Source organism: Apostichopus japonicus, chromosome 11 (genome assembly GCF_037975245.1).
Source record: "Apostichopus japonicus isolate 1M-3 chromosome 11, ASM3797524v1, whole genome shotgun sequence".
Lineage (NCBI taxonomy): Eukaryota > Metazoa > Echinodermata > Holothuroidea > Aspidochirotida > Stichopodidae > Apostichopus > Apostichopus japonicus.
In genome coordinates this window covers 11066332-11094227 of record NC_092571.1, presented here as the reverse complement: position 1 = coordinate 11094227, position 27896 = coordinate 11066332, and the positions used below count along the sequence as shown (strand labels likewise).

The following is a 27896-nucleotide window of genomic DNA, read 5'->3' as shown; positions in this document are numbered from 1 at the left end:
TGTGTATCTTTATTTATAATATATTTGAACCCTGATTCTTTGAAATATTAAGTCTTAATAAGAACTATTTACTTTAAGAAAGAACCTTTATACAGATAAACAAATATAATAAATATTACTGATCATTACCTGGGTTTGTTTTAACTGTACTGTTCCTTATGGATTTGACAACAATTGTTTTTTTTTTCTTTTGTGTTATGAAGTATACATGTACAACACTTTGATTTGGGGATTCTGTAAGGGATTGACCCTTCAACCCTTTGTTTTTAAATGTTCCTGTAAAGGTCCGTAATTTAAATTAAATCGAAACCCTGTATATTCATTAAAATTGAACAGAAATGTTAATTTGTTAACATTCAAATATTATTTCAAAGATCAATGCTTTGTAAAATATTACAAACAGCAAGGCGGAAAATGAATTATTACACTGTTCAAAACAGAGCATATTTTGTTCGTTACTATCTTTCCGTTATTAACTTTATTGTGTCTATATGTTTCACTTTATTTTTGTACTTTGTATTTTTGCAGTTCTCTTTCCAATAAAACCACATGATGGTATTATGTGTCTCAAAAGTATAGCTTCCCATATCTTGAAGATGGAATTTATAATTTCATGTACGAAATTCCAACTGAGAGAAATTGAAACTCCTTCGTGAAACCTAGTTTAATATTTTCACACCTAGTCACATGTTTACTTGTTTATTTTTTATATTTGATAACTGAAGGATATATTAACGTTTGAGAACACCTCGATTCCAAACTGAATATTTGACCTAAATATCTGGTATGTGTAATATTACGATTATGATCCATTCTTTGACCTTTCATAGATATATGAAACGTTGACGTAATGCAATAAATTGAATTTATTTGCAATCACTCTAACCTTAGTATAGCTCTTCTGGGATATATGCATTTAATAAGGTTTTCTTCACTAGGACAGTAATAAAATGCTCTTGTACTTTTAATCTCCAATGGTATTACATACTAATATCTAGGAGGTTACAATCTTTAATGGTATCTCACAGGTGCCCAACTCCGATTTATCTTCATACTGTGTAAATAAAAAAAAACGGAGGAATTAAAATAAATCCTTTTGCTAATTCAAAGCTGATTAACTTGTTGTTGTGATTTGTATAAGAACGTAAAAAATAAACGTATGTGAAAGATTAAAATACACAAAAAGGCAAGCAAGAATATACTATTTTTCAAATCCTCCCAAATGATCGAATCTAAATTTATAAATACTATTTACCTGGTCAACCGACACATTGTGTTATCTTTAAGGACCTGAAGTTTATTTGTATTTTCATTTCCCCCTTTGTAACAGTAATAGAATATTAAAATTCAACATAACCGCTGTCAAACACAACACTGGCTGAATCGAACTCAGGGGTCATGTAGAATCTAAAAAGCCAAAATAACACCCTTTTCTAATCATGATAGTACACTTTCAATTATGAAATAAACGAAAACAAAATATTTATTAACTTAAATGTATATGAAACAAAGTAGAGATATACCTCACTAATTGTTTAGTCTTGATTCTTTGAAAATAATCACATGACACTATCTTTAGTTTGAAATCACATTTAGTTTGCTCTTTGTCTTATACCAAAGCAAATGCATGACTTGAACGTTTCTTACCAGTTGATAGGGAATTATCTCCTGGTGAATATCCGCTAGGTGGATATGATGTGTCAAACCTCGTTGTCCCTGTAACGAACTAAAGATTGACAAAAGTATTAAGCGAAACGAAACTATTCATACAAATAAAACACATGGATATAGATATACGAACTATGAAATCTACTTTTCAATTAGCTAAGCGTGACAAAAATATTAAAATTTCTTTGATAAGCTATTTTTATGCTGATAGTGAGGTTACCCGAGTAACAATATAACGTTTAATATGCAATTTCACCAAAGCCAATAGTGCTACAAAAGCTTGCAAGTACGCAAACTGAGGCAATAATTCTTCTTACACAAAGGAAAAAAGTTAATAGAGTAAGTAAAGTTATGATTCTGATTCTTGCTCTGACAATATCTTAACTCAGGCACTTCATATTGAACACGTACCAACCATTTTGAAGTGTCAAAGTGCTTTGACATTGAAATAAAGCTTGGCGATAATGAACTAGTTTGTAAATGAACTTGTAATACGATTGCATCGAGCAATTGAACTCAGATGAAATGCAACACGTGAAGCTGCTGCAAGTCATTCCTCATGGGCAGTTCAAGAATTTTGTTCACTACTTTGATTTCATGAAATATTCACCTTGATCGTACAAATCCTCTTGAAGGTCCTTTCGATCAGAATCTTTCAAGGCCTCTCCTAATACCCTGTATGATGCATCTTTTCCATTTTTTCGTTTCCACTTGAGTAACATCTGATAAACTGCTTCCTCAAGCTTCTTATTTTCTACCTCGATTGCCTGTAATTCTTCTTCTTGTAGTAGAAGTTTTCTGCCTAATTTCTTCCAATCAACAACAATCTTTTTAGCCAGAACCTGAAAAAAGGACTTCAGTTGCATAATTGTACAACAAGAATATTTCATAACTGATGAATTAAAAATATTTATACCAGCGTTTGAACATAGCTGATCTTTCTAACGCATTTACCTTATTTCTAATACATATTTTGCTACCTTGCTATTAATACTTAAATTGGTCGTTCGTTATTCGTATTCATTCAAATTGTAATGTGGAAGACAATGTCACTACTCAATAATTCAATAAGGAGATTCTTAAACTTTGAAGTCATACCACCCGATACTCATAGCTAGGACAGTAATAATAATAATAATAATAATAAGTAAAATTTATATAGCGCAAAATCAGCAAAGCTGCTCAAAGCGCTTTACAAATGTAAAAACTAAAAACAAATAGTAACAAAAACCAAAATATTAAATATATGAACCAATAAGGCAAAACAAATGCAAAAGCCAAAAGCAACAATATAAAAATACACCCGTACTAAACGATACTAAAAACTAAAACGCATATACTCCAAGACAAATTCAGAAGTATTTAAATAGTAAAATAGATTAAATCATAGTCAATGTTTAAATATATATAGATAAGTATGAGAAACTATAGTACAGTAACTACTGTTCATGTTCCACAACCGTGCATCAGTAACTACTGCGCTGTGTTCGCAACACGGTAACATGTGTAACAGTTGGCACAGTAATTACTGGAAAGCTGTTACACGTTAAACTAAGAGTCTCACAGGTGAAAATTTGCATTAATTTGAAAACAAAATTAAACTTAAATTTTTAAATTTTATTTACTTTTTTATTTTACATTTTAAAAATTAAATTAAAAAAATGTACCGTCTTACGAACACAGCGCAGTAGTTACTGATGCACGGTTGTGGAACATGAACAATAGTTACTGTTCTGGCTATGAGTATTGGCTGGTCGTACACATAACGTAAATCAATGGGACACAAGACTCGCCATTGTCAAGCAACAAGTGGCACTACGATGTACTGGGTAATCTACAGTCTAACAAATGCCAAATCCAAGTAAATAATTACAAGGCTGGTTAATAACGGTAAATATGACTGTTGTGGTTGGTTGAGACAAGATATTGAACTTGCCAAATAAATCTTCTTGAATTAAGAGATATTCAAAAGAAGGTTTAAAGTCAGCGAGTGATATATACTTCAGACAGTAGGAACTTGTTTTAAGTATTAAAGATCTCTAATTTAAGGTAAAAGGTTTAAAACATGATATCCAAGGAATCCGCAATTGCAACATTATATGTAACAGAGTTTTGGTAACTAATGGTATACTGTAACATAATATGATACAAGAATGTAAACTTATTACCTGTAAATCTGATTCAATAACAACAGAGTCAACGGTTGAAGTCGAACCAATTTGATGTCCAATACTAGTCTTCTTTTCTGTTATTGACTTGTCGATATTCAATGAACTGGAATTGCTTGGCACCTGTTTGTTCAAGTTATAGATGGATGGTGCATATACTTCAAGTGAAGTTCTACAAAACCATGATATTGTTTGCGTTTGAATGACACCCAAGACTAATGCTTTAGCGGTATGATTGCATCCCTCTGGATTACTATAAAGTATATATATATAAAATCATACTAATAAAATTCAATAGCTGATTTGTATGATCTACTGAATCCCTGCATTGCTATCGCTAAATATGAAGTGTGGTATTTATTTTATTATAGCAAGTTTAAAACAACCAAGCTTACGTCTTACTCTCACCACTACTACAAAACTGTACTTTTGTTGATATCAATTGAAGTCAAAAAGTGATGATTAATGAACAATGTCAAACCTGGAGTTCAAATTTTAAATCTACAAGATCAGATCCTTGTCCAACTCTGAATTCGCATGAACATCCTCTAGCCTCCGATGTAACTTGTCTTCTTAATAAAAATGTGCAGAAATCTGCTTCGGAAGTAAGAACCCGATTAAATTTTATTTCCTAAGAATAAAATAAAATAAAAAATGCAGGAAAATCATAAAGGTATACTAAGACTAGTACTGCAACCGCCTAACATTTTGATAAATGCAATTGGAAATTAAAAAAAAAATGCAAAGTATCTTCCTGGTAGTTTCATGTATTGTGAATACCGGGAGGCTAGTTCAAGACATTGAAAAAAGTTCCGGATAGGAAGAACTTTTTGCAGAAATAGTATTCTTTCAGTATTTTGGCAGTCTAAAAACCATGGAACATAGGTAATCCAGCTAGTATTTTCATAATATGTCAACCGTACAGTTTCTACAGTTATAGCTTAAATGCTTCATACAGGCATTTTGTACTACTCCAGGCTTTATCCGTCGGTGAGTGTTGTCTCTCACTCTCGCACACAGTGACAGTTACTTGGTATGGAGAGGGAAAATGCAACATCAACATTCACAAGGCTTGTTTTAAGTGTCTCTTGGTTGGTATATATGATAAAGAACTCTTAAGTAAGACAATAAATGCCAGTTTTATACTTGTTTCAATATACCATTTAGTATTATAATGTAACTATAGGTTCTGTTCATGGTTTATTTCTATGTAAATCATGTTTTGACTGCTCTGTGTTGATCTCAAAATATACTTGGCTTTCAAAACAACAATATTTATGTACACTACAGATACACTTGTGAATGAAAGTAGTGTAGTGGTCGGTACTCCTCTACGTGAGATATTTTTGAGTATTAGATTTCATTAATAATTGCGGAAGATTTATGGTAAAAGAACCTACAATGAAGGAGGAAACGGAAGAGATCTTTTGGAGTTTTGAAAGTTGCCTGACAGCAGTTTCATTTCAACAATATCTTCCTGCAGTAAGCTACTTTGTGTACTTACCTTCATCTGAAATACCTAGATATGTACTCTTTTGGACTAAGGCCTTGACAACCAGTGAGACGTTTTGGTAATGAAACGATACATTATGACTGACATATAGGGAAAGGGAACGAAAATACGTCAAACTGTGGTTGCGGATAAAACAGCATCGGGACTAAAATATGCTAAAAGTAGTACACTGTTGATCTTGAAGTAGCGAGAAGTATTGTATGTATGTATGTATGTATGTATGTATGTATGTATGTATATGTGATCTTCCCGCAAGCAGGAACTCGCGAAATAAGCCATGGAGGCTTGTAGACTCGCAAGCTGACCGAAGCCAATCTCTCGGCACACATCCATTTAACGTCCATGTCAGGAAGTTGTTATTGAACAACACCCTTGCCAGACGACACACATTGCTGTCGGCGGGGAATCGAACCGGGGATCTCATGACGAAGTAGAATCAATGGATTCACCACCTGTTGAACAAATCTATGACCATTAACTATTCCCTAAAATATGTAATTTATGGAATGTTTAACTCTTATTAAATATGTCACAGAACCATCACATCAGGTGTTTTATTAGTTGACTTGAGGTAAATAGTCATATAACCACATATTTAACATCATATAACCACACACTATTAGCCACTCACCCTCGCTTGTCGATAAGTCGGGATAAATTAGGCGGTAGTCAGATGGTTTGATGTGATTTGCACTATTTCTCCCAAACACCTTTTATATAAGTATAAATATGTGTAAATATTCCCCTCGTGTCATCCTACCTTTGGGTTTACTTCATCTTGATCGCATGTCCACATAGAGGAGGATACCTTGACAAACAAAATTGTCAATGGTAAGTGTCCATTCTTGTAAAACGATGTACGATGTTCATGCAATGTGATTTTCTAGGAGGGAAAGAGCAAAGGTGCTATTAGATATAGAGGTTCAAGCAGGTAATGTGAACTAAATCAGTCAGTATAATAACTGCCTCACCTGTTGGCACCCTGGTGAGTCCCAGTAATAGCCCACGTCTATATACACATCTGTATCAGAGGAAGACGGACGTCGAGCAGCAAAGAATTGCAAAGTCTTGGCCTCTACGATTTCATCACCCACCTCAATTTTCTTCCAGGAAAAACTTTGAAGCCAAATCACACAATGTTCCTTGTATAGTTTAGATACAGTATTTCTATCCTCTTCCCAGAGTGGCTGGGTGTCTTAGAAACAAACGAAAATTAAAACAGTTTATGAAGTTACAATGGAACACTTCACTTATAATCAACAATTGGAAAGTGTAAGTGAAGCAAATTAGTGAGCACAACATACAAAAAATCATGATACGCGTGGGAAACATGCATGCATATTAGTCATGTAAAGTGATTAATGTTTCGTCCATTGTCTTATGTTGTATGTTTGTCAAATTTATGAATCATTAAGTTTCTTCTGCGCTCCATGTTGAATAAAAAAACACAGTGTTTACGGAGACGGGAGAATTATTGCAATTTTTCAACAGTTGCTTAATGGCTTTTTGTATCAAAGAAGTTTTCAAGAGCTATTTTCTTGAACAAAAATAACATGAAAACAAAACTTTAAAAAAAAATGACGTAGCTGTGTAGAAATCTTTATGTGCAACCATGGCCATGTGAATGTTTATCGGCTTCATCGAAAAGACTTTAAATAAAAAAATAAAGTACTACATACCTTCTTCATGGTGACTGGTGTACACTGTTGCTTTCCATTCACAGTCTTTCTTGAGAACCAAACAGTGAGGTAATATCAGTTTTGCTGGTTGTAGTAACTTGAGATTACTTGGTAGGAGCTCAACTGCCACTGATGAGTTCCTAGCAAATGGTAGAGCTTCCTCTTTCTGGTAATTTGTGGGAATAATCCTCATTTCAATAAGCTGGTCCCTTTCTAGGGCAGCAGGGGGTATGTATAGGCTGACACCGGTATTTGGAATCTCAATCCGCCCGCCTTTGGTTGATATCATCAGTTTCAATCCAAGAGGAACGGTTGTGCATCGATCTGCAACATAAAGAACACCAATCTCAACAGCTCTTGCAATATACCTCCAGTTAATGTCTTTCGGTTTGTGAGTAAAAAATAAGATTTACATTTTGTTTTACAGAAGAGGTATCAACATTAAAGTCATGTCTTTAGTTGTTCATAGCGTTTAACTGTTTCCAGTATCGACCAATGGAATGATCTACGCTACCGTATGTATAGAGCAATTATGTTATTGATCGTATACTGGTAAAGTTAAATTTAGTCATAATTTATATGAAAATAATACATATATGCAAATACTTCATAGCATATTTTGTCCCGCATAAAATTTAAGCATTTCGACATTCAAAAGGCAATTGAGTTCATTTTATCAATAATTAGAGAAGATGCATACATCAGAGTTAAATGTTACAGGAAACAAATGAGACGTTGTGCGTTGCTGCAAAACAAAAAATAGAAGGGGGAAAAAAGAAGAAAATGAAACAAGTCTTTCATCTGTAGAAGATGTTAATCATGTTTTTGTTGTGATTGCTGCTATTTTATCCTCCGTATATGTTGCATGTTGTATTCGGCAACTACATTGCGTTCATAGTCATCTTTACAGAGGGAGAGATAGTATAAACCTAACTTCCTCCCCAACGGAGGGCGGGTACGGGATAGGGAATGCAACAGCTACAACAAAAAATGATAATTGCAGAGGTAAAATATTACGAACTTAAGGAGTCCAAACTTCGTTGTTGCTGTTTTTCCCTAACACACAGTGGGTAAGTTTTGGCAAGTATGGTAACTGTACTTCATGGGTCTACGAGAGTTGCCTAGCCAATATGAAATTTCATTCGTGCGTAAAGCTCATTATAGGACGGGAACCGAGGGTGTTTTCAAGTTACATCCTAACCGAAATCGGCAACGCTGTATACAAAACTCAGGCCCATACACATAATTTTGAGTGCAAGGACAAGGGGGGGGGGGGTTGGGATGGTAAGTTATCGAATTTGTGTCCTGGGGAGGGGTCTTCTTATGTCTGTGACCTATCTGTGATGAGTTCCAAAATATTTTCGTTTGCTAATAACAACAATGAAGTAGCTGGAAGATACTTCTCTGACCTTGAAAATGTCAACACTGCCCCAACCCTCTCCGTATGGGCTTGACACCTAATTATTGACTTTCATTACTACTTTATTGTTTACTTTTTTACCCTTCCTTATTTTTGTCACTCAATCGTCGAGTCAAGGTTTTCTCCCTCTCAACAATGTGGAAGGCCATTCCCCCACCCCCTGACCCCTAAGCCCGTTGTGATGGCCATGCGTGAAGCAAATCTTCATTTGTATAGGCAAATGGCATTACAAGCAATTCCAGTGATAAAGGTTCGTTGTTTCTTATTATGAATGTTTCTTATTGGACAAAAGTGGTTCAAATTAGAAAAGATATATTAGAACGATATCCTCTTCAAAGGAGCTGCAAAACATACAGGAAACAAAACAAAGCCAAACAAGGGAAAGAATAAAGAAAATAGGACAGAGCAGGATGCAATATGCTAGATTTTTTGTCTCATCATGTTTCTCACACTTTAAATATGTCATTCTTGTAGAGAAAAGTTTGTTCAAAGAAAGTTAATATAGTAAAAATCAAAACATGAAATTGGATGATAGTCATGCACAAACACAATATTCTGAAACTATATCAGACTGGGCAAAGAGTGAAAAAATGATTATACATGGGATCAGGGAGGTAGGAGCCGGGGGGGGGGGGAATTGTCTGTACATACTATTTTTAAAATGGCATCCCATATCTTTTTATAGCACGGTTAACAATAAACAATCTCAATAAATAGTATTGATAACATACTAACACATCATATATATTTAAGTGATATGGCCGGTGTGTATCGGTTTATAGCATAACGAGTGATGGTTGTGGAATGAGAAAATGTCCCTCTGATGTTGTGTGCCCACCCCCACTTCCTACCCCCTGCATGGGGAAATTTAACTGGAATGATGACTCTCCCTTTGTAGCTCTGATGCAACTAAAGATAATCCATGCTTTCTAGAGCATCCTTCAAGCAGGAAGGTATTGCTTGATTAGAATGATATACTACTGTCACTCTTCTTCAAGCAATATGTACTTGAAACTCTCATAATCCACATGAAGAAGATCCTCTTTAGAGTTTGGTTAAGACCTCAATAAATAGAATTCCCCCCTTGAACTGCTTTCCACAAACAGTAGGATTACCTATAAAATGCTTTAATGTGCAACTTGATACCGTCAAAAGTTCAATCTTGATTGTAAATTACAAATAAAATAGCTGATTCTCATGTATCCAACGGGTTTTGCGTTAAGACTTACACAGAAATCCATAACAGCAAAATTTACAACAGGAAGCAGAATATGGTCGGTTATATGTTTTACTATGAGAACTTATCTTGAACACAATTTCCAGAACCAAGAAACACGCCTTCTTATTTGTTATTTAATGAAGTAATGAGGTGATAAAGAATTTCGAGCGTCACAACCCTTCAACTTGAACTGCAAATATATGGATTTCCACCGAACGACTGGCAGTGAAAAGTCAATGGCCTGTCTTTGCTTAAACGTATAGCAGCCGACGAAATTTTCTCTCATGATATGTTAGAGTGAAAGACAAGATTATTGTCGGTAACAAGTTAACTGCTAAGAAAATCGTCTAGACATGTCTTCTGTTAACTTCATACATACTCCCTCCATTGGAGGTCAGAGATGAGATATCAGTACAACCAAATCTGTGCAAAATAAAAGTTGAAAGCAATATTATGAGTAGTGAATGCCACACTATAAGTCATATATAAAATAAATTATCATCTTGAAAGGTTATGTGTAAGCTCCACTACAAAGATAATTAACATTCACCATATTGGTTAAGTGTAGACTGTATAGTGTACAACTGAACTATGCTTAGGCATTGAGTTAATTGGATGATATTTTATTGTGACACCTACATGTTTATGGGATTACTGGCTCCATTTTTTTAATTGGAGATTGCATGTCATAATTTTGGCGCTATATTGTACAGTTCACTACCAAACCTGAAAAGTTTTAACCACATGAGCCAATACAACATTTGTGACATATTAATTAAATTTAATATCAGAAATTTATCAAATTATATTAAGCTAGGATACAACAGAAGTTTGATGCCTTTTGGTGCTCTATTGATGTATGTGTGCATCGTATGACTGTTTAATGCCGATCAAACATTAATTGTCCTGAATCAGGATCCATGGGGGTTCAAAACACCCTCTGTATGACCCAAATGCAAAAACATATAATGCTAGCTAACCATTATTATAGTAACATGTACTATTATACATCATTTTGCATCAAGAGACCTAAACATTGCCTTAATTTGCCAAAGAAAAAGGGGTCCCTCTTCCAGGTTTCAGGAAATATCCCCCCACCACACACACAAACACATTTAGCAATTTTTCACAACGGACCTAACAGAGAAATGGTACCAAAACTCAGTTGATACATTATCTCTCTTATCTTGTCGAAGTTCCTGTCAAAACAGCCAAGTAGTAATAAGTTCACACTTTCTAAACAGAAAATTTCCCTGTGGTTACAATATCAAACTGTCCAACACCTTTTTGAAAAACAACACACAATAGGTGGTGTCTAGCTGTGGAATGTGGTCTTAATTATTTACTCATCATTTGTTTGAACAAATAAACTGTGTCTGCTGCAGTGAAACATGTCCAGCCAAAATCACTTTTTGGGGATGTAGACCAAATGACGACAATTGCCAGGCTATATGCTACTTAAGAACCAGAGGTGGAACCTTTGCAAGTAAATATAGGAACAAAAACTACTTACATATAAACTTGTTAATGGAGACTACACCTGCAAAGATTTACAGTACACTTTCTCGGTTCTCACCTACCTTCTTGACCTTTCTGTATGCTTAATACCTATTTGGAAATAAGCTATACTCAAACACAGCATTCTGCCGTGCACTACAAGTTATTTACATGGTACAAATAACAGATATGATGCCATTCATATTGGAACTAACTACAGAAAATTATTCACTTTTTAAGACATGCTTACCTTATCATCACATCAGTAATGAAATAAGAAGTTGATCCTGCAGTCTTGTCAGGCACTGCCTTAGTCTCAGGCCACTTTGAATAGAAGTCAGACAGTGTTATCATGTACAGTCGCTTGGCAGCTGTCACTGGTAGAGGACCAATAAGATCAACACCAACCTGTAAAGAAAGAAGACAGCATTTAGGTGCTATTTTTTTTTTACAATGTGCAGGCTTTGCCTTGACTGTTGTTGTATTCCATTGCTCCATTCTGTACACAGATCTAGATAAAAACAGTGGGATATCTGATCGAAACAGGGTGTTGGTGGATTTAGGCCAATTATTTTTACCTTGCATACATGAAAATGTAACTTACACCATACTGTACCATATATTTAACAATCGCTTCAACCACTAAAGCAGAAAAATGATACGCCACGTTTTGCAACTTACAATTATATGCCTATATTGATGGTTGCTCTGCAGTTAGGCCAGAGTGTGGCTTAAAGGTTTGCTGTATAGGCCCTAAATATGCCAAATTTTCACTATGGACAAAATTCTTTAAGTATGTTTATTTCCCTGGAGGAAATTTGGCTCACTGGGACATTCAATCATCTCGTGTCATCATTTACAATGTCTGAGCACAATTTAAAGGGTTATTACCCCCAGGAAAGTACTTTTTGAAAACTTCTAGCAATTAAAGTGGCCAAAATTTAGGGCCAATACAGACTGCCTTTAAACTGGTAAATGTTTAATTTGTCCAGAAAGAGTGACATTAACTAAACTAAACCTTCACTGCATACTGTGGACATCCTGTGCAATTAAAACAGATTGAGAATTTACCTGTTTCCATAATCCAGTTACAGTAATGCTATGGAGACTTGTTCATAGGTCTACATGACAATGACGCTTTGACATCCTGTTGAACATAACTTGTTACATCAACGTTGATAGTTTTCCAATAGAATCTAGACAATAGACATAGTCTGTTGTCTGGTTTATCTATGCAAAGATGAACACCTTCAAAGAGATAAGAAAATTCATGATCAAGGAGATATCATGTTTTTTTGCCCCCCCAAAAAAAAAACAACATACAAACACACACAAATATATGGGCTGCAGAATTGGTAGTTCTAGCTGAAGTGCCTTAAAATTGAATTACAACTCTATATCAGTGTTTGAAATTGGAATATTCCCATTATTGTACATATTGCATGGCCACTATTGGGGTCTATAGATATTTAAGAAGTTTTCTTCTGCAGTGAGGCTTGGCATGTAGAGCATATGCCACACCTAAAAATATACTATCAGGCCTTCAATATATGTTCTTACCAACCAAAATTAATGAACGTGAGTTTGTTATGTACAGTATTAGTGCCACTTTCCTCTAGAAGTAGGCTCGGCTATATGCTATAGTCCAATAATTGCATTTTATAGTGTCCAATGCATGCAAACCAGACTAGCTCTCTAAGCTTTAGTGATCTGTTGTTATCTTTTATGATAGGCAGGGCGATAAAAGGTGGATACTTATAATAATTTTCACACAAATTTGTTAAGACAATTGGGTAAACAAAACGAAAAGAAATAGGCCCATAAGCAATTGCTTGACTTTTGCGAATGAGTTTTTACAACTAACCAAACGTGGTAAAAGAATATCATGATTTGTGCACCAATCAGTCCTAGAGGCCTGGTTATAGTTTAACTGTGGAATGGCCGTTCGCCATTTAACAACCAAAGGCATATTGTGTATCCTAAACTGTAAGTTACAGACATTACCTTATAGATGTCAGTAGTCAGTGTGAGCTGCCTCGATTTGGGCGAGTTGAGAAGCCCTAGATAGCAACACTTTCCTTCAATTTCGGTACGCAAGAGTTCCATTTTCAGCCAGTCTGAAAGATTGACTTTGTCTCCGTAAGAGTCTTCTCTGTTTTATTCTTGTAAACCCACTTGGATAGCTCTTATCTATTAGAATATCCGCAATTTGTCTCACGTTTTCTGCTAGCTTTTCCATTTTTAGTTGTCGCACGACTTTACTGCTAAATATACGGAAGCCGAAATGCGACAATTTGCTAATAATACGGATACTGCCAGAGTCCATTACTAATTAAATTTTTGCTACTCGAACGCACATGCTACGGCGGACATTGTGTTCAGGGGGACACAATTTACAACAAAATTAATGATCATTTTAACTTAAAGTAGAAATAAACCGTAGCCCTTTCTGCTTAGAGAATACCGTTTTGCAGTGCGCTCTTTTCGATCGAAGAAACACAATGCTTGAAAACATTTCTTTCAACCTTAAAAATCAATTTAATTGTTAAAAGTATGTTTTTCATTCTAAATACATACTAAAACGTTTCAACAGTAGAATTTTTTGCGAGTGTAAATGTGTGTTTTGTTAATATCGAGGATTCACGACGGCTGTAATTACACGACATCGAAACCTTCTGAGCGTAACATTTAAACATTTCTTCCGAAACACTTTCCGGACTTGCAAATTTACCACAAGAAAAAGGAGCACGTGGATGCATTTGGGCTTGATTGCTATCAATTCGAGCCTGAAGACACAGTGGAGAAACTGAGACAATGAGACCTAGAGCTTGCTAAAAAAGACCGCATCAGTGCCGACACTTACAGTTACTCTGATGCTAGCCTAGTAGTCCTGCCAACACAACAAACAGTTCTGCGACGGAGGGGCAAGTCTGGTGGACGCTCTTGTGCCTTTGTACTTTCAATTTTCTCTGGAAACATTTTCCCATCAGGAATAACATAGTATTGTTTTCCCTTCCATGCTCCTTTCTCCCCTCTCCTGTTTACACAACCAAATGCTTGGCACTGCGGCATTTGCACCAACTTCCGAACAAACTCCGAGAGCAAGTCTACGATTGATATGCACCGAGGATAATTGTTTAACTTACAATGTAGATAGTAGACGTCGTTTTTTAAGCACCTTCGTTAGATGCTCACCTAACATAATGGCCGCCAACAAAATAGGTGTAAAAAAATAATTATAAAATTCCTGGATATTCGGAAAATACAGTTTCGACCAGTGATTTTACAGAGGCTGTGAGAATATTAGAGTTGTTATCCAAAACTCCCTGACTCAAGCGTATCGAATGGCAAAAACGTGAAGCCCATGAACCTAGTCAACTGCAAAATATGTCTCTATGGCCATACCTTTTAGAACTGGTGTATCCGAAGTTTCAGTTTCTTCGTGAAATGATTCTTCTTCATTGATAGACTTTGATGTAGCCTGTTAATAAAACATTTAGGTATTAGGTATTTTATAAATATCAGATGTTTATATGTTAGAATTACACATTAAAAAGAAGAAATGTGTCATGACACCCATAACTACATGTTGTTACGAATGACTTTAGGGACTGCTCTATACTTATGGTTAAATATAATTTCCATATTATTCGTATTTATCAACAATTCAGCTCATTAAATTGAGGTTTAATATTATTTTCAGTCGAGTTTGACATTTCAAAGCATATCTTTTCAGGATAACTTGATTATCATAACCCTTTATAAACAAAGTGATGAATACCCATCCAGACGTATTACAAATACTTCCAAGCTATGTGTGTATACATTATTGCTCACCTATTAAGACTTCTTAACTACAACAGTTGACACCAAAATAGCAATCATAGTTTGGTATTTTAACCCCACTTTTGAACTTCATTCATTTTTTTCAGAACATGCTACCCATCCCAGCTTCCATCCTATTTCTTTGTACTATTGATTCCCCATGAAGGAAATCTATTCTGTATAAATCAAGTCCATTTCATTGTGACAAAATGTTCACCCTGTAACCAGAGAATGAATTAGACCGCACACAATATGATTTGGCCTTACACTCATAACCTACGAAGTTTCATTACATTCTCTTCTCCATCATACAAGAAATCTATACTGTTCTTACTTAATCAATTATGTTTTGTTATGAATACATAGATACCTTGACTCTGTGTTAATTTCATAGGCTCAGCATGGCGATAAACCAAGGTACAGGCCAACACAATGCACCACTGCTTATATAACAAGTGTGGCTATAGGTAATTGGAATTTTACTGTAACATTTTGTTGTTGAAACATTGGTAAAAGGATCTTTCTAAAACAAAGTCCATGATTATGAATTGTCAATTGTCAACAACTCTGTAACTGGGCGACATTCATTAATCTTGGAGTGACTCGAACTCGGGACCTTATGGTTGAAATATTGAAGGATTGAAAGATAGAAACAAAGAATATACGTGACGAATTAAAGTTTATCATTATATGCTATATTCCTCCCGATCAAACCAGGCATACATACACCAAACTGAGGGGGAAATGTCGAAAAGACACCCGAACTATACTATGAGACATACATGCCCTTTAGAAGAGGGTTTATTAGTTCATGTGTCTGGGCTAACTAGTCTTACATACACACCACGATGGCAAAACAATTATCAAAATCCGCGCAAGGTCAAGACGGAAGCGTCACATTCAGATTACGTATAATGAAATGGCAGAAACATCAAAAGTCATACAACTTTTAAGGTTGTCCATCCACAAATACAGTATATAAGAGTCTAAGTAGCTGACGTCTGCATCAAAGATTATTAAGTCAGGTATGACTTTTGCATTAGCAGTTTGGTAGAAAGTAAGTGTTAAGCAGGACACTAGTTTTGGACTGTTCTGTGCTGTAGCAGTAAATCCGCTATCATATCTAAGAGAAACTTAAGCAGCATTTGTTCCGGTTGTGTTATCCAGGGTTCTTTTCAATTATTTGTTCTCCATTCTGTTGTATTACTTCTTATAGGCTTCTTACGATGAAGTATTTTCTTTATACAGATTGTACAACAATACTCACTCTGAACTAGTTACCTGTAATTCGAACAACGTTTGTGTGGCTTAACGTTTGTGAACGGAATTGACCATTGCTTTCCTTGTAGAATCACGAAAGCAACTTTTTCATGAATGCTTATTCAGCCCTCCAATAGTAATGCAGTATTCACTATCAGGTAAACACGAAATTATATCATTATTCTCCCTTCATTTACTTACGTAGTGATCATGAGAGGGCGCAGATAAAGCCTTTTCCTGAATTTTTTTTTGATAGTGTACGTCTTGAATACCTTCGAGCATCCTTCTCTAAATAAAAAATAAAAGCTTGATTACCACAATGTGGAATTGGTATTTGATATTTGTGTACAAGTTTTTCAGTTCTTAAAATGATGTCAGATAGCAAAAAGCTACACCTTACGACTAATTGTATCTGACCACTAATAAACATCTATACGATATGATATAAAACGTATTGTATCTGACCACAATGTTTATGGTCTATGTTATTTTATGTAATGCTGTCGTGTATTCCTGTTTAATTACCTAACTATATCTACAATACATTTACTAGCACATACAGTGCTAGCTATGAAACTAACTGCAGAGTGAGAATGTAGGCATTACATTTATTTAGCTCTTTTACCTTCTACGAAAAATAACTTAGCACCATTTTCGAAACAACAATTTAACCATATGATGCTTGTAAATGGTTTATGCTGGGCTGGCTTGGTAATATTGTCTACAAACATACATTTTTTATGCTTGCAATTTCATTTTGTATCATTTTATGCTGCATAAATATTAAGATGAATAGTTGGATTACTAAAGTGTAGCATGCTGGTGGTTCATAGTCGTGCCAACGTATTAATTTCTCAAAATAAAGGATGATAGAAACACAGAAAACACGTAACGAATTATATTGTATCATTATATACTATACACTCCTTCCGATGAAACTAGGCTTATATATACCAAAATGGAAGAGAAATGTCAGAAAGACACCCGAACTATGCCACTTTATGAAAATAGTGCCCTTTAAAAGAGAGTATACTTTGAGACCCACCGCCTACAGCCCACCCCACAAGTAATCTGGTTGATACGTCAAAATTCAAATCCAAGACGCATCCTTTCTGCTTGCAAAACGTAAGCTCGAATAAAGCTATCAACTGATTACTTTAAAACAAAATGGCCCAACAGACAAATCATCTCAGTACGGCCCCTTTTCCCATTTTAAAACCATTTTGTGCACAATTATTCATTTCTTAACAGGGTAAAATATATAAAAAAGACGGCTCTACCTAAGCGTTGGTCCTATTGATGATTCATTATGCGATATTCCTTCCTGTCCGAACTAACAATGTTTACCAAAATACAAGAAGGAAATCCGAATTAAACTGTTAGACCAAATAAACAATACTGCCTACAGTACTGGCAATCTGACCACTATCGCTATTTATAAAGTGGTTTCGCTTCATGTAAGAATCACTGATAACTTTTAAATCATACATTTCTAGCTAATACGTAATATTTCACACAATTTAAATATTTTGTATGGCGTTGTAAGTGAACGTTAGAGAGAAAGGGCCACACCACTTAAAAGTGTTGGCTCATGCTGTAGTGAAATGGTATAGTTTATGAGCCAATACGCACGCTTTGCTTCACTTGTTGTAATGTTAGGCACGAGATTCGATGATCTCACGTGCATTTTGCCTGTTTCTGCCTAATTAGCCTGTTTCTGTTTAATGAAAGAACATATCCTTCCTGTTTTATCCTTGGTGACATATCCGGACTGTTTTGTGCTGTAGTAGTAAATCGCTATAATATCTAACAGAAACTTAGTCAGCATTTGTTCCGGTTGTGTTATTCAGGGTTCTTTTCATTTCTTTGTTCTCCATTCTGTTGTATTACTTCTTATAGGCTTCTTACGATGAAGTATTTTCTTTCTACAGATTATACAACAATACTCACTATGAACTGGTTACCTGTAATTCGAACAACGTTTGTGTGGCTACACTTTTGTGAAAGGAATTGACCATTGCTCTCCTTGTAGAATCACGAAAGCAAAATGTTCACGAATGCTTATTCAGCACATTAATAGTAATGCAGTATTTCACTATTAGGTAAACCCGAAATTATATCAATGTTCTTCCTTTATTTACTTACGTAGTGATCATGAGAGGGCGCAGATAAAGACTTTTCCTGAATTTTTTCCTGATAGTGTACGTCTTGAATACCCTCGAGCATCCTTCCCTAAATAAATAAAAATAGCTTGATAACCACAATGTGGAATTGGTATTTGATAGTTGTGTACAAATCTTTCAGTTCTTAAAATGATGTCAGATAGCAAAGAGCTACACCTCACGACTAATTGTATCTGACCACTAATAAACATCTATATGATATGATATAAAACTTATTGTATCTGACCACAATGCTTATGGTCTATGTTATTTTATGTAATGCTGTCGTGTATTCCTGCTTATTTACCTTACTATATCTACAATATATTTACTAGCACATACAGTGCTAGCTATGAAACTAACTGCAGAGTAAAGATTTAGGCATTACATTTATTTAGCTCTTTTACCTTCTACGAAAGATAACTTAACACCACTTTCGAAACAACAATTTAACCATAGGATGCTTGTAAATGGTTTATGCTGGGCCGGCTTGGTAATATTGTCTAGAAACTACATGTGTTATCCATTCTGAAAGGTTATTCATTCATTATTACTCACAAAGTGCAGTCTCATTTCATGTTGTATCATTTTATACTGCATAAATATTAAAAAGGGATGAAGATAGAAACAAATAATACGCGTGACGATTTATACTGTATCATTATATGCTATATTCCTTCCGATAAAACTACGCTTACATATACCAAAATTAATGGGAATGTCGGAAAGAGACCCGAACTATGCCACTTTGAGAAACTAGTGCCGTTTAGATGAGATTATATCAGTTACTGTGTCTGGACTAACTAGTATAACACACACACCACTATGGTAAACAATTTTCACGATCCGCCCAAAGACAAGACGGAAGGTCACAGTGATATGCCTTATAATGAAATGCGGAAACATCAACAGTCATACAACTTCTTAAAGCTTGTCCATCCACAGAGACAGTATATAAGACTGTCTAAGTAGCTAACGTCTGCATCAAATAATGTAAAGTCTGTAGGATTTTCGCATTATCAGTTTAGTAGAAAATAAGTGTTCAATAGGACACTAGTGATGGTCTGTCTGTGCTGTAGTAGTGATCCGCTATATTATATGAGGTAAACTTAAGCAGCGTGCTCCCCGGTTGTGTTATCCAGAACTCTTTTCATTTGGTTGTTCTCCATTCTTCGGTATTACTTTTGAGGGGTTTCTCACGAAGATGTATTTTCTTTCTACAGATTATACAACAGTATTCACTAAAAACTATTAATCACACAACGTTTGTGTGGCTAAACTTTAGTGAAAGGAATTGATCATTGCTTACCTTGTAGAATCACGAAAGCAATTTTCATGTTTGCTTATTCAGAACTCTAATATTAATGCAGTATTTCACTATCAGGTAAAGCCGAAATGATATCAATATTCTCCCTTTATGTACTTACGTATAAATCATGAGAGGGTGCAGGTAAAGTCTCTCCGGGAAATTGTGCCTGATAGTTCACGTCTGGAATACCCTCGAACATCCTTCCCTAAGAAAAATGAAGCTTGATTACCACAATGTGGAATTGGCATTTGAAGTTGTGTACAAATCTCTTCGTTCTTAAAATGATGTCAGATAGCAAAAAGCTACACCTGACGGCTAATTGTATCTGACCACTAATTACTATATAATAATAATTTATTTTGTAAAGCGTAAAATCCACAAAAGTGCTCTAAAACGCTATGTAACAGCAAATAAGAAATATAAAAATATGACACAAAATATGTAGTAAAAAATGCAGAATTAAATACAATATAAATGAGTATGAAAAATTAAAAAAACATGCACGTTTGAGTATTGCACATGAAAGAAATTTAAATACACAGTTTAAAAATTGCAGTAATGCTGTCTAAAAAGGAAAGTTTTCAGCTTTGATTTAAAGGTCGTGAGAGTAGGAACAGTTTTCAGTTCAGCTGGCAGCTCATTCCAGAGGCGTGGCCCAGCCACGCAAAAAGCTCTGTTCCCATAGCTGTTTGTCTTGGTGATCGGAACCTCCAGACGACTATGACCAGCAGAACGTAGGGCTCTTGTTGGCTGATTAAGACGGATCAGATCTTGCAGGTATGGAGGTGCCATGTTGTTCTGGCACTTGAACACAAGAAGAAGGACTTTGAACCTAATCCGCTGTGATACTGGCAGCCAATGAAGTTCATGCAATATTGGGGTAATATGATTAGACGTTCTTGTTAGTGTAACGATCCTTGCTGCTATGTTTTGGAGCCTTTGCAGTCGTTTTATTTGTTTAACTGGTAGTCCACAGAAAAGTGCATTGCAGTAATCCAGTTTAGATGTTATGAAAGCATGGATTAACTGCTCTGTGGCTTCTCTGGTGAGGTATTTTCGTATTCTTCCGATGTTGTAGAGATGGTACTGAGCAGACCGACACACAGATGTTATATGGTCTTCCATAGAGGCATGTTTGTCCATTATGACACCGATGCTCTTTGCCATATCACTAGGCTCCACCTGATGGTCACCAATAATGATGCTTGGACACTCTATCTTCCTGGCCAGATGCGTTGATGATATTAGAAGCACCTCTGTCTTTGAGTCATTCATTTTCAGGCATTTGTGTGACATCCATTGCCGAACTGAGGCTATGCACTTCTCTAGACGGTGCACAGTGATAGAAATGTCATTGGGATGGAACATAAGATAGAGACTCGAGTCGTCTGCATAGAAGTGATAGTCCATGTCCTGCGAGCGAAGGAGCTGACCCAGTGAAGACGTGTATACCATGAAGAGCACAGGCCTCAGGACATATATATATATATATATATATATATATATATATATATATATATATGATATGATATAATACTTATTGTATCTGACCACAATGCTTATGGTCTATGTTATGTTATATAATGCTGTCGTTTATTCCTGCTTAATTACCTTACTATATCTACAATATATTTACTGGCACATACAGTGCTAGCTATGAAACTAACTGCAGAGTGAGAATTTAGGCATTACATTTATTTAGCTCTTTTACCGGCTACGAAAAATAACTTAACACCACTTTCGAAACAACAATTTAACCATAGGATGCTTGTAAATGGTTAATGCTGGGCCGGCTTGGTAATGTTGTCTAGAAACTACATGTGTTATGCTTGCAATTCTGAAAGGTTATTTATTCCTTATTACTCACAAAGTGCAGTCTCATTTCATGTTGTATCATTTTTATACTGCATAAATATTAAAAAGGGATGGAGATAGAAACAAAGAATACACATAACGAATTATACCGTATCATTATATGCTATAGTCCTTCCGATGAAACTGCGCTTAAATATACCAAAATTAATGGGAATGTCGGAAAGACACCCACACTATGCCACTTTGAGAAAATAGTGCCGTTTAGATGAGATTATATCAGTTACTGTGTCTGGACTAACTAGTGTAGCACACACACCACCATGGTAAACAATTTTCACGATCCGCCCAAAGACAAGACGGAAGGTCACAGTGATATGCCTTATAATGAAATGCGGAAACATCAACAGTCGTACAACTTCTTAAAGCTTGTCCATCCACAGAGACAGTATATCTTAGTAGCTAACGTCTGCATCAAAGAATGTAAAGTCGGCAGGCTTTACGCATTATCAGTTTAGTAGAAAATAAGTGTTCAATAGGACACTAGTGACGGTATGTCTGTGCTGTAGTAGTGATCCGCTGTATTATATGAGGTAAACTTAAGCAGCGTGCTCCCCGGTTGTGTTATCCAGAACTCTTTTCATTTGGTTGTTCTCCATTCTGCGGTATTACGTTTGAGGGGTTTCTCACGAAGAAGTATTTTCTTTCTACAGATTACACAACAGTATTCACTAAAATCTATAAATCGAACAACGTTTGTGTGGCTAAACTTTAGTGAAAGGAATTGATCATTGCTTACCTTGTAGAATCACGAAAGCAATTTTCATGTTTGCTTATTCAGAACTCTAATATTAATGCAGTATTTCACTATCAAGTAAACCCCAAATGATATCAATATTCTCCCTTTATGTACTTACGTATAAACCATGAGAGGGCGCATGTAAAGTCTCTCCTGGAAATTGTGCCTGATAGTTCACGTCTGGAATACTCTCGAACATCCTTCCCTAAGAAAAATGAAGCTTGATTACCACAATGTGGAATTGGTATTTGAAGTTGTGTACAAATCTCTTCGTTCTTAAAATGATATCGGATAGCAAAAGCTACACCTGACGGCTAATTATATCTGACCACTAATTACTATATATATATGATATGATATAATACTTATTGTATCTGAGCACAATGCTTATGGTCTATATTATGTTATGTAGTGCTGTCCTATATTCCTGCTTAATTACCTAACTATATCTACAATACATTTACTAGCACATATAATGCTAGCTATGAAACTGAAGGGTAAACATTTTGGCATAACATTTAGCTCTTTTACCGGTAACGAAAAATAACTTAACACCACTTTCGAAACAACAATTTAACCATATGATGCTTGTAAATGGTTTATGCTGGGCTGGCTTGGTAATATTGTCTAGGAACCAAATATTTCATGTCTGCTATTCTGGTATGTTATTTATTTCTTATTACTTACAGAGTACAGTTGTGACAACGCAAAGAACTCCACTGCGTGATCTTTTATATTGTACTCTAAGTCTGGATCAAAATCCTTAGATATCTCGTACTGTATAAATAAAAACATAAAGAACTTGAATATTAACGTGTTAAATGATTGTTGATAAATGCAACAAATTTGTTTGGTCAGGAAGCATGCGTCTTTGAACGAGTCGACTAATAAGCTTCACTTTCAACTTTGGAACCCACCGCCTACAGCCCACCCCATCAGTAATCTAGTTCAGTGAAACGTCAAATTTCAAATCCAAGACGCATCCTTTCTGCATGCAAAACTTAAGCTAGAATAAAGATATATCTACTGCTTACTTGAAAACAAAATGGCCCAACAGACAAATCATCTAAGTACCCATTTTCCCAATTTTTAAACCATTTTGTGAACAATCTTAACAGGGTAAAATATATAAAAATGAAGGCTATACCTAAATGTTGGTCCTATCGATGATTCATTATGTTATATTCCTTCCTGTCCGAGTCAACAATGTTACCAAAATGCAAGAAGGAAATCCGAATTAAACTGTTTGACTAAATAAACAAGGGACGAGGGCATCCAGTTTTGTAACTGTGTTGTAGTTAAGATTTCGCACTTTTTTGCATTGAATAATAAATCAAGTTTATATAATAAGTGTATATTTATAGTTACCAACACAAACAGCTGTAGATGAATTTATGCAAATTGTCAATTTACCACAATTTCCGATCTTAAAGGGCCGAAGTACATAGACTAGAGAACGATGATAATTGACGCTTACGCCGTACTATGGCTAAACGATAGGGCACGGCTGTTGGCCTACACAATTACTTAATTGTCAAAGATATGGTCATAACATATGTTACTTTTATCCTGTTTTCAGGACAATTTGACTTTCACCGTTATTTGGGTGTCTTCGCCACAGAATTATAACAAGTGACTTCCCATTTAAATGATTGTTCTATATCGAACAGACTAGACCATAATCACAGTTTAACAATTTGTAATATAAGTTTGTCACGTAGTCTACTTAAATTTTACTGTTGGTGAGCAATGATGTCATATTACAAAGTTTTAAAGTTGTCTGTACAGGAATCACTTGGGTTCTAAGGTACAAGGAAAGGGAATATAGCTTTGCGGTTGTATAGTGCTGTACTCTACTGCACTGTAGTTATGATTTTGCATTGACTTATAACTGGCTTGACAATAGCTCACATCATTATATAAAGGCGAAAAATTACGTTCACGTGGTTTCTGGCCTATATTCGTTGATACTTACTATGTCATATTCAAACACCTCTCCAGTCTGCTGAGTCACCACAAACAAACTATTGACGGTTTCGTTGAACCTGATTCTAATGGAATCAACGGGAACATTGAATGCAGCACAGAAAGTATATCCAGAGGGAGTATAAAGATCACTAGGGAAAAGATAGATCTCAACAAAACTGTTACCAGAGCCAACCCGTAATATAAATAGTAAGCTATTCTGTTCACTGAATGCTATACTACAAGCTGCATAATGCTGGTTACTTGGCGTAGTACAGTCACGTGCTTTATCTTTACTATCAGGGAGCTGCCAGAACCCAATGCTCTTAATATCATATACAACAATTCTCCATGACCAAAATGTACACAGGAACAATGTGTCATTCCTAGCTAGTATGTCCCAAGGACACTCTAAGCTACCAAACCCAGCTACCACGATCCTCTTAACTTGATTCAAGTCTAAATCAAAGACAATCACATCTCTTGATCTTGATAAACCAACATAAACACTCCCATCTCTCAATGCCATACTCAAAGCTTCCCCTTCAAAATATTGTTCTTTCACCAGACCACCATTGTTAATTTCTGTATTGTATGTTTCTATTTTATCTTTGCAACATGTCACAAACGAAACATCAGTCAGAAAGCAAAAACACCGGTGATTTGCACCCAAAGAGGTAAACTCCTTTGAATAATATGGCTTCGATTCCTTTAATAAGGCTTTTTCGTGAGAATTTGTTTCTATATCTAAGTTAAACAGGTCGATGAAGGTATTGTGTGTGCATTGCTTGTATCCAGCCACAGCCAAAAGACCGATATCCAGAACGTCTATGTCAAAGATGATGCAGCCATCTTGTACAGAAAATCTGGCCATCTTTGCGCATTGTACATGTGTGCTGCATAATTATATAAAAGCCAAAAGTAAGTTAACAATTTAGTTCTAGGAATTGGAATCGCGATAAATATATACATATATACACATACATATATATATATATATATATATATATATATATATATATATATATATATATATATATATATATATATATATATATATATTATTAGAGAAAACCAGAAAAATAAGATATGACTCATAATTGACAAATTAGGAGTAAGTTTTAAAAATATATTGGAATTTTTGGGACCTTCGTCAGCAATACTTGGCAGTCGAATGAAAAGTACAAAATGTGACTAAAATGAAAGTATGACGCTAGATAAGTGTAAGTTGCAATGATGGAATTAAAACCAAATAAACCATGACTATACAGGAAGCGGATTAAGGAGCAAAGAACGGATTACATATGCTTGTAGAACTGATAGTTGTTAAGGGGTCCCAAGTCTTTGTTGAGGCCGGTGATGTGAGACTTAATACGAAAGATCCAATCGATTTTTTTCCGTTTACGTTCAGTAGTTCATTTGAAGTTCGAGGCAATTAAAATACATTTTAGGTTTTTTAGAGAATGACTATGAAGATTGAAATGTTCGGAAACTGGGAATCCTGCAAAATTATCACGAATAGATTTTTTGTGATTATTAAAACGTAAGCGGAATCGGGAGCCTGTTTTACATACATAATTGCCCTCTTTGCAAAGTACACAATAGAAAATGTAAATAACATTAATAGAATCACAAGAGAGGGAAGGGGGTCTTAGACTAAAGTCAACATTAGGAATCTTGACCACGGTGCCTGAGGTAGTATGGGGGCATATTTGGCATTTAGGTTTACCGCAAGGAAAATTGCCGGAGGTGGAAACTGAGCGGGGGGGGGGGGGGGTCTGGAGGAAGTGAGAAGAAATTTAAGGTTGGGGGGTTGACGAAATGCTAGCATGAGGGGTACCTTAAACGATTCTCCTACAGACTGATCGTCTTGAAATACAGCAAATTCCTGTTTGATGGAGCGAATGAAAGATTTGATGAGGAGGTTGTAACTGGTAACGAACGGAATGCGTGTGTTGGGACCGAAAATTCCAATATATTTTCTTAAACTTACTCCTTATTTGTCAATTATAAGTCATATCTTATTTCTCTGGTTTTCTCTAATAATATTTTCTTTTGGAGTAAACGTGGATTTTCGTTATATTATATATATATATTATATATATATTATATATATATATATATATATATATATATATATATATATATATATATATAGTTTCCGTACATTTTAACCCAATATGGACAAAAGGGGCACAACCAGGACCTTACTCTAACAAAACCATTGATTATTGTTGTCTTTATTTGTTTAGCTAGCCTACAACACAAACAGTAAAAGTTTTTTGGATATTTCAGTGGCCCGCCAAAAAAAAAAAAAAAATTTCATTTGAGTTTATATGCACTGGGAAATATTTTGTAGTCCCCACATAGCTTAATAAATTCAAACACATATATTGGCAAAAGTTAAATACATAGAAAGTGCATGTACGTTAATATTAACGTTGGCCGACAACTATTCACATAAAACACCACTCTTCTCTATTGTTTTAAGATCATGCCATTTGCCTAATTGTGCACAGAAATTATGTGATTTTCTTATAGTTTTTGTCCTGTGATACCTCCATACCCATGTTAGGGTAATGATTTTCCCGCACAACATTGTTTAAAATAAACATCAGAGATGGAATCATTTGTAACACTTACGGATTCAGCCGAAAAGCTGTTTTAGAATCCATTTTGTCATGCAGTGAATAGTTCTGTATAGCAAAAAAATCGAAGAAAGAAAATAAAGAAATAAATCATAAAATCAATCTTCGAAAGGGAGAAAAGGACACGAAGACCGGAACAGTTTTCCCAAGCAGATATACACACAACCGCATAGCTTCTTCCTCCTGGATAAACCCCACCTTATATTATGCGGCCGGGGTTAGACCGTAAAAATAGGTTCCATTGCTCATAACACCACGCATATCAATGGTTGAGTTAAATGTATACGATGACACATTGTTGGTGAATAGTTGTCCATGTACTATAAATTTGTTACGCAACCCACACCTTCTATTTTATACAGTTAGTAAAGCATTTACTGGTTTTAAATGTGAATGAGGGTTATATACATCTCTGAAATACTCTAGTTGGAATGGGAATGTTCAGAATGCAATGCCTGTAATACCCAACAAATTCAAATTGGAAAAAAAAAATTCCAATAATATTTATGTCAAATTTCCATTTTATATGAGCAAATTGGTTACAAATATTAAATACATTATAACTTACATTTTATAGAATTCTAATTGTCGATAGACCTGACGCACTATTCTGTGGTATATGGAAGCTACCACGGGTAATGTAAAACTCCAAGATGAATGACACATGAAACCTAGTTTTCGCCCATCATTGTCGATCTTCTAGTATTAACCAGTTGCTCTGATACTGTTATCATAGATCACTGCAACTTAGTGTGGTTACTACACTAGTATTACATACAAGTACAAATCACATAACGGCAACAACTGGATCTGATACATGATTCCTGCAGAAATGGACTTTATACATTGTACAGAAAGTAAATATTGACAGCGCAGTAGACTTTGAACTTGAACTAAAAAAAAATCGAGGAACATAGAGGATAAAAACAGTCTAAAATGAAATGGTGGGACA

General features: G+C 35.2%; 1 protein-coding gene and 1 long non-coding RNA gene across 4 annotated transcripts; both read right to left on the bottom strand.

Moving 5' to 3' along the window:
- LOC139976398 (uncharacterized) lies at positions 1-27896 on the bottom strand. Of its 3 annotated transcripts, XM_071985104.1 has the most exons (17): positions 27513-27896; positions 26940-26992; positions 24307-25192; positions 23019-23108; positions 22450-22536; positions 19839-19925; positions 18395-18481; positions 16451-16537; positions 14570-14645; positions 7029-7352; positions 6321-6544; positions 6110-6232; positions 4318-4467; positions 3837-3959; positions 2279-2510; positions 1648-1726; positions 1-1054 (listed from the first exon to the last, which is right to left on the bottom strand). In XM_071985104.1, the coding sequence occupies exons 2-16, from the start codon at positions 26969-26971 to the stop codon at positions 1701-1703; spliced, it is 2634 nt and encodes an 877-aa protein (XP_071841205.1). In that variant the 5' UTR covers positions 26972-26992; positions 27513-27896; the 3' UTR covers positions 1-1054; positions 1648-1700. The 3 variants fall into 3 exon arrangements, with proteins under 3 accessions (XP_071841205.1, XP_071841207.1, XP_071841206.1); XM_071985106.1 differs by lacking the exons at positions 1-1054; positions 1648-1726; positions 2279-2510; positions 3837-3959; positions 26940-26992 and having other exon boundaries at positions 4328-4430; positions 27513-27893; XM_071985105.1 differs by lacking the exons at positions 1-1054; positions 1648-1726; positions 2279-2510; positions 3837-3959; positions 26940-26992 and having other exon boundaries at positions 4395-4433; positions 27513-27893.
- LOC139976094 (uncharacterized) lies at positions 8704-13530 on the bottom strand. The gene is made up of 4 exons (XR_011795990.1): positions 13169-13530; positions 12236-12412; positions 11415-11572; positions 8704-10090 (listed from the first exon to the last, which is right to left on the bottom strand). It is a non-coding gene; the product is annotated as an uncharacterized lncRNA (long non-coding RNA).

Coding starts and splice junctions, on each gene's coding strand:
- LOC139976398 (XM_071985104.1), bottom strand. CDS start 26,971: ATGGATTCTAAAACAGCTTTTCGGCTGAATCC. Junction 23,109..24,306: donor AGGTGTTTGAATATGACATA/GTAAGTATCAAC, acceptor TTATTTATACAG/TACGAGATATCTAAGGATTT. Junction 2,511..3,836: donor TTATTGAATCAGATTTACAG/GTAATAAGTTTA, acceptor TCCTTTTTTCAG/GTTCTGGCTAAAAAGATTGT.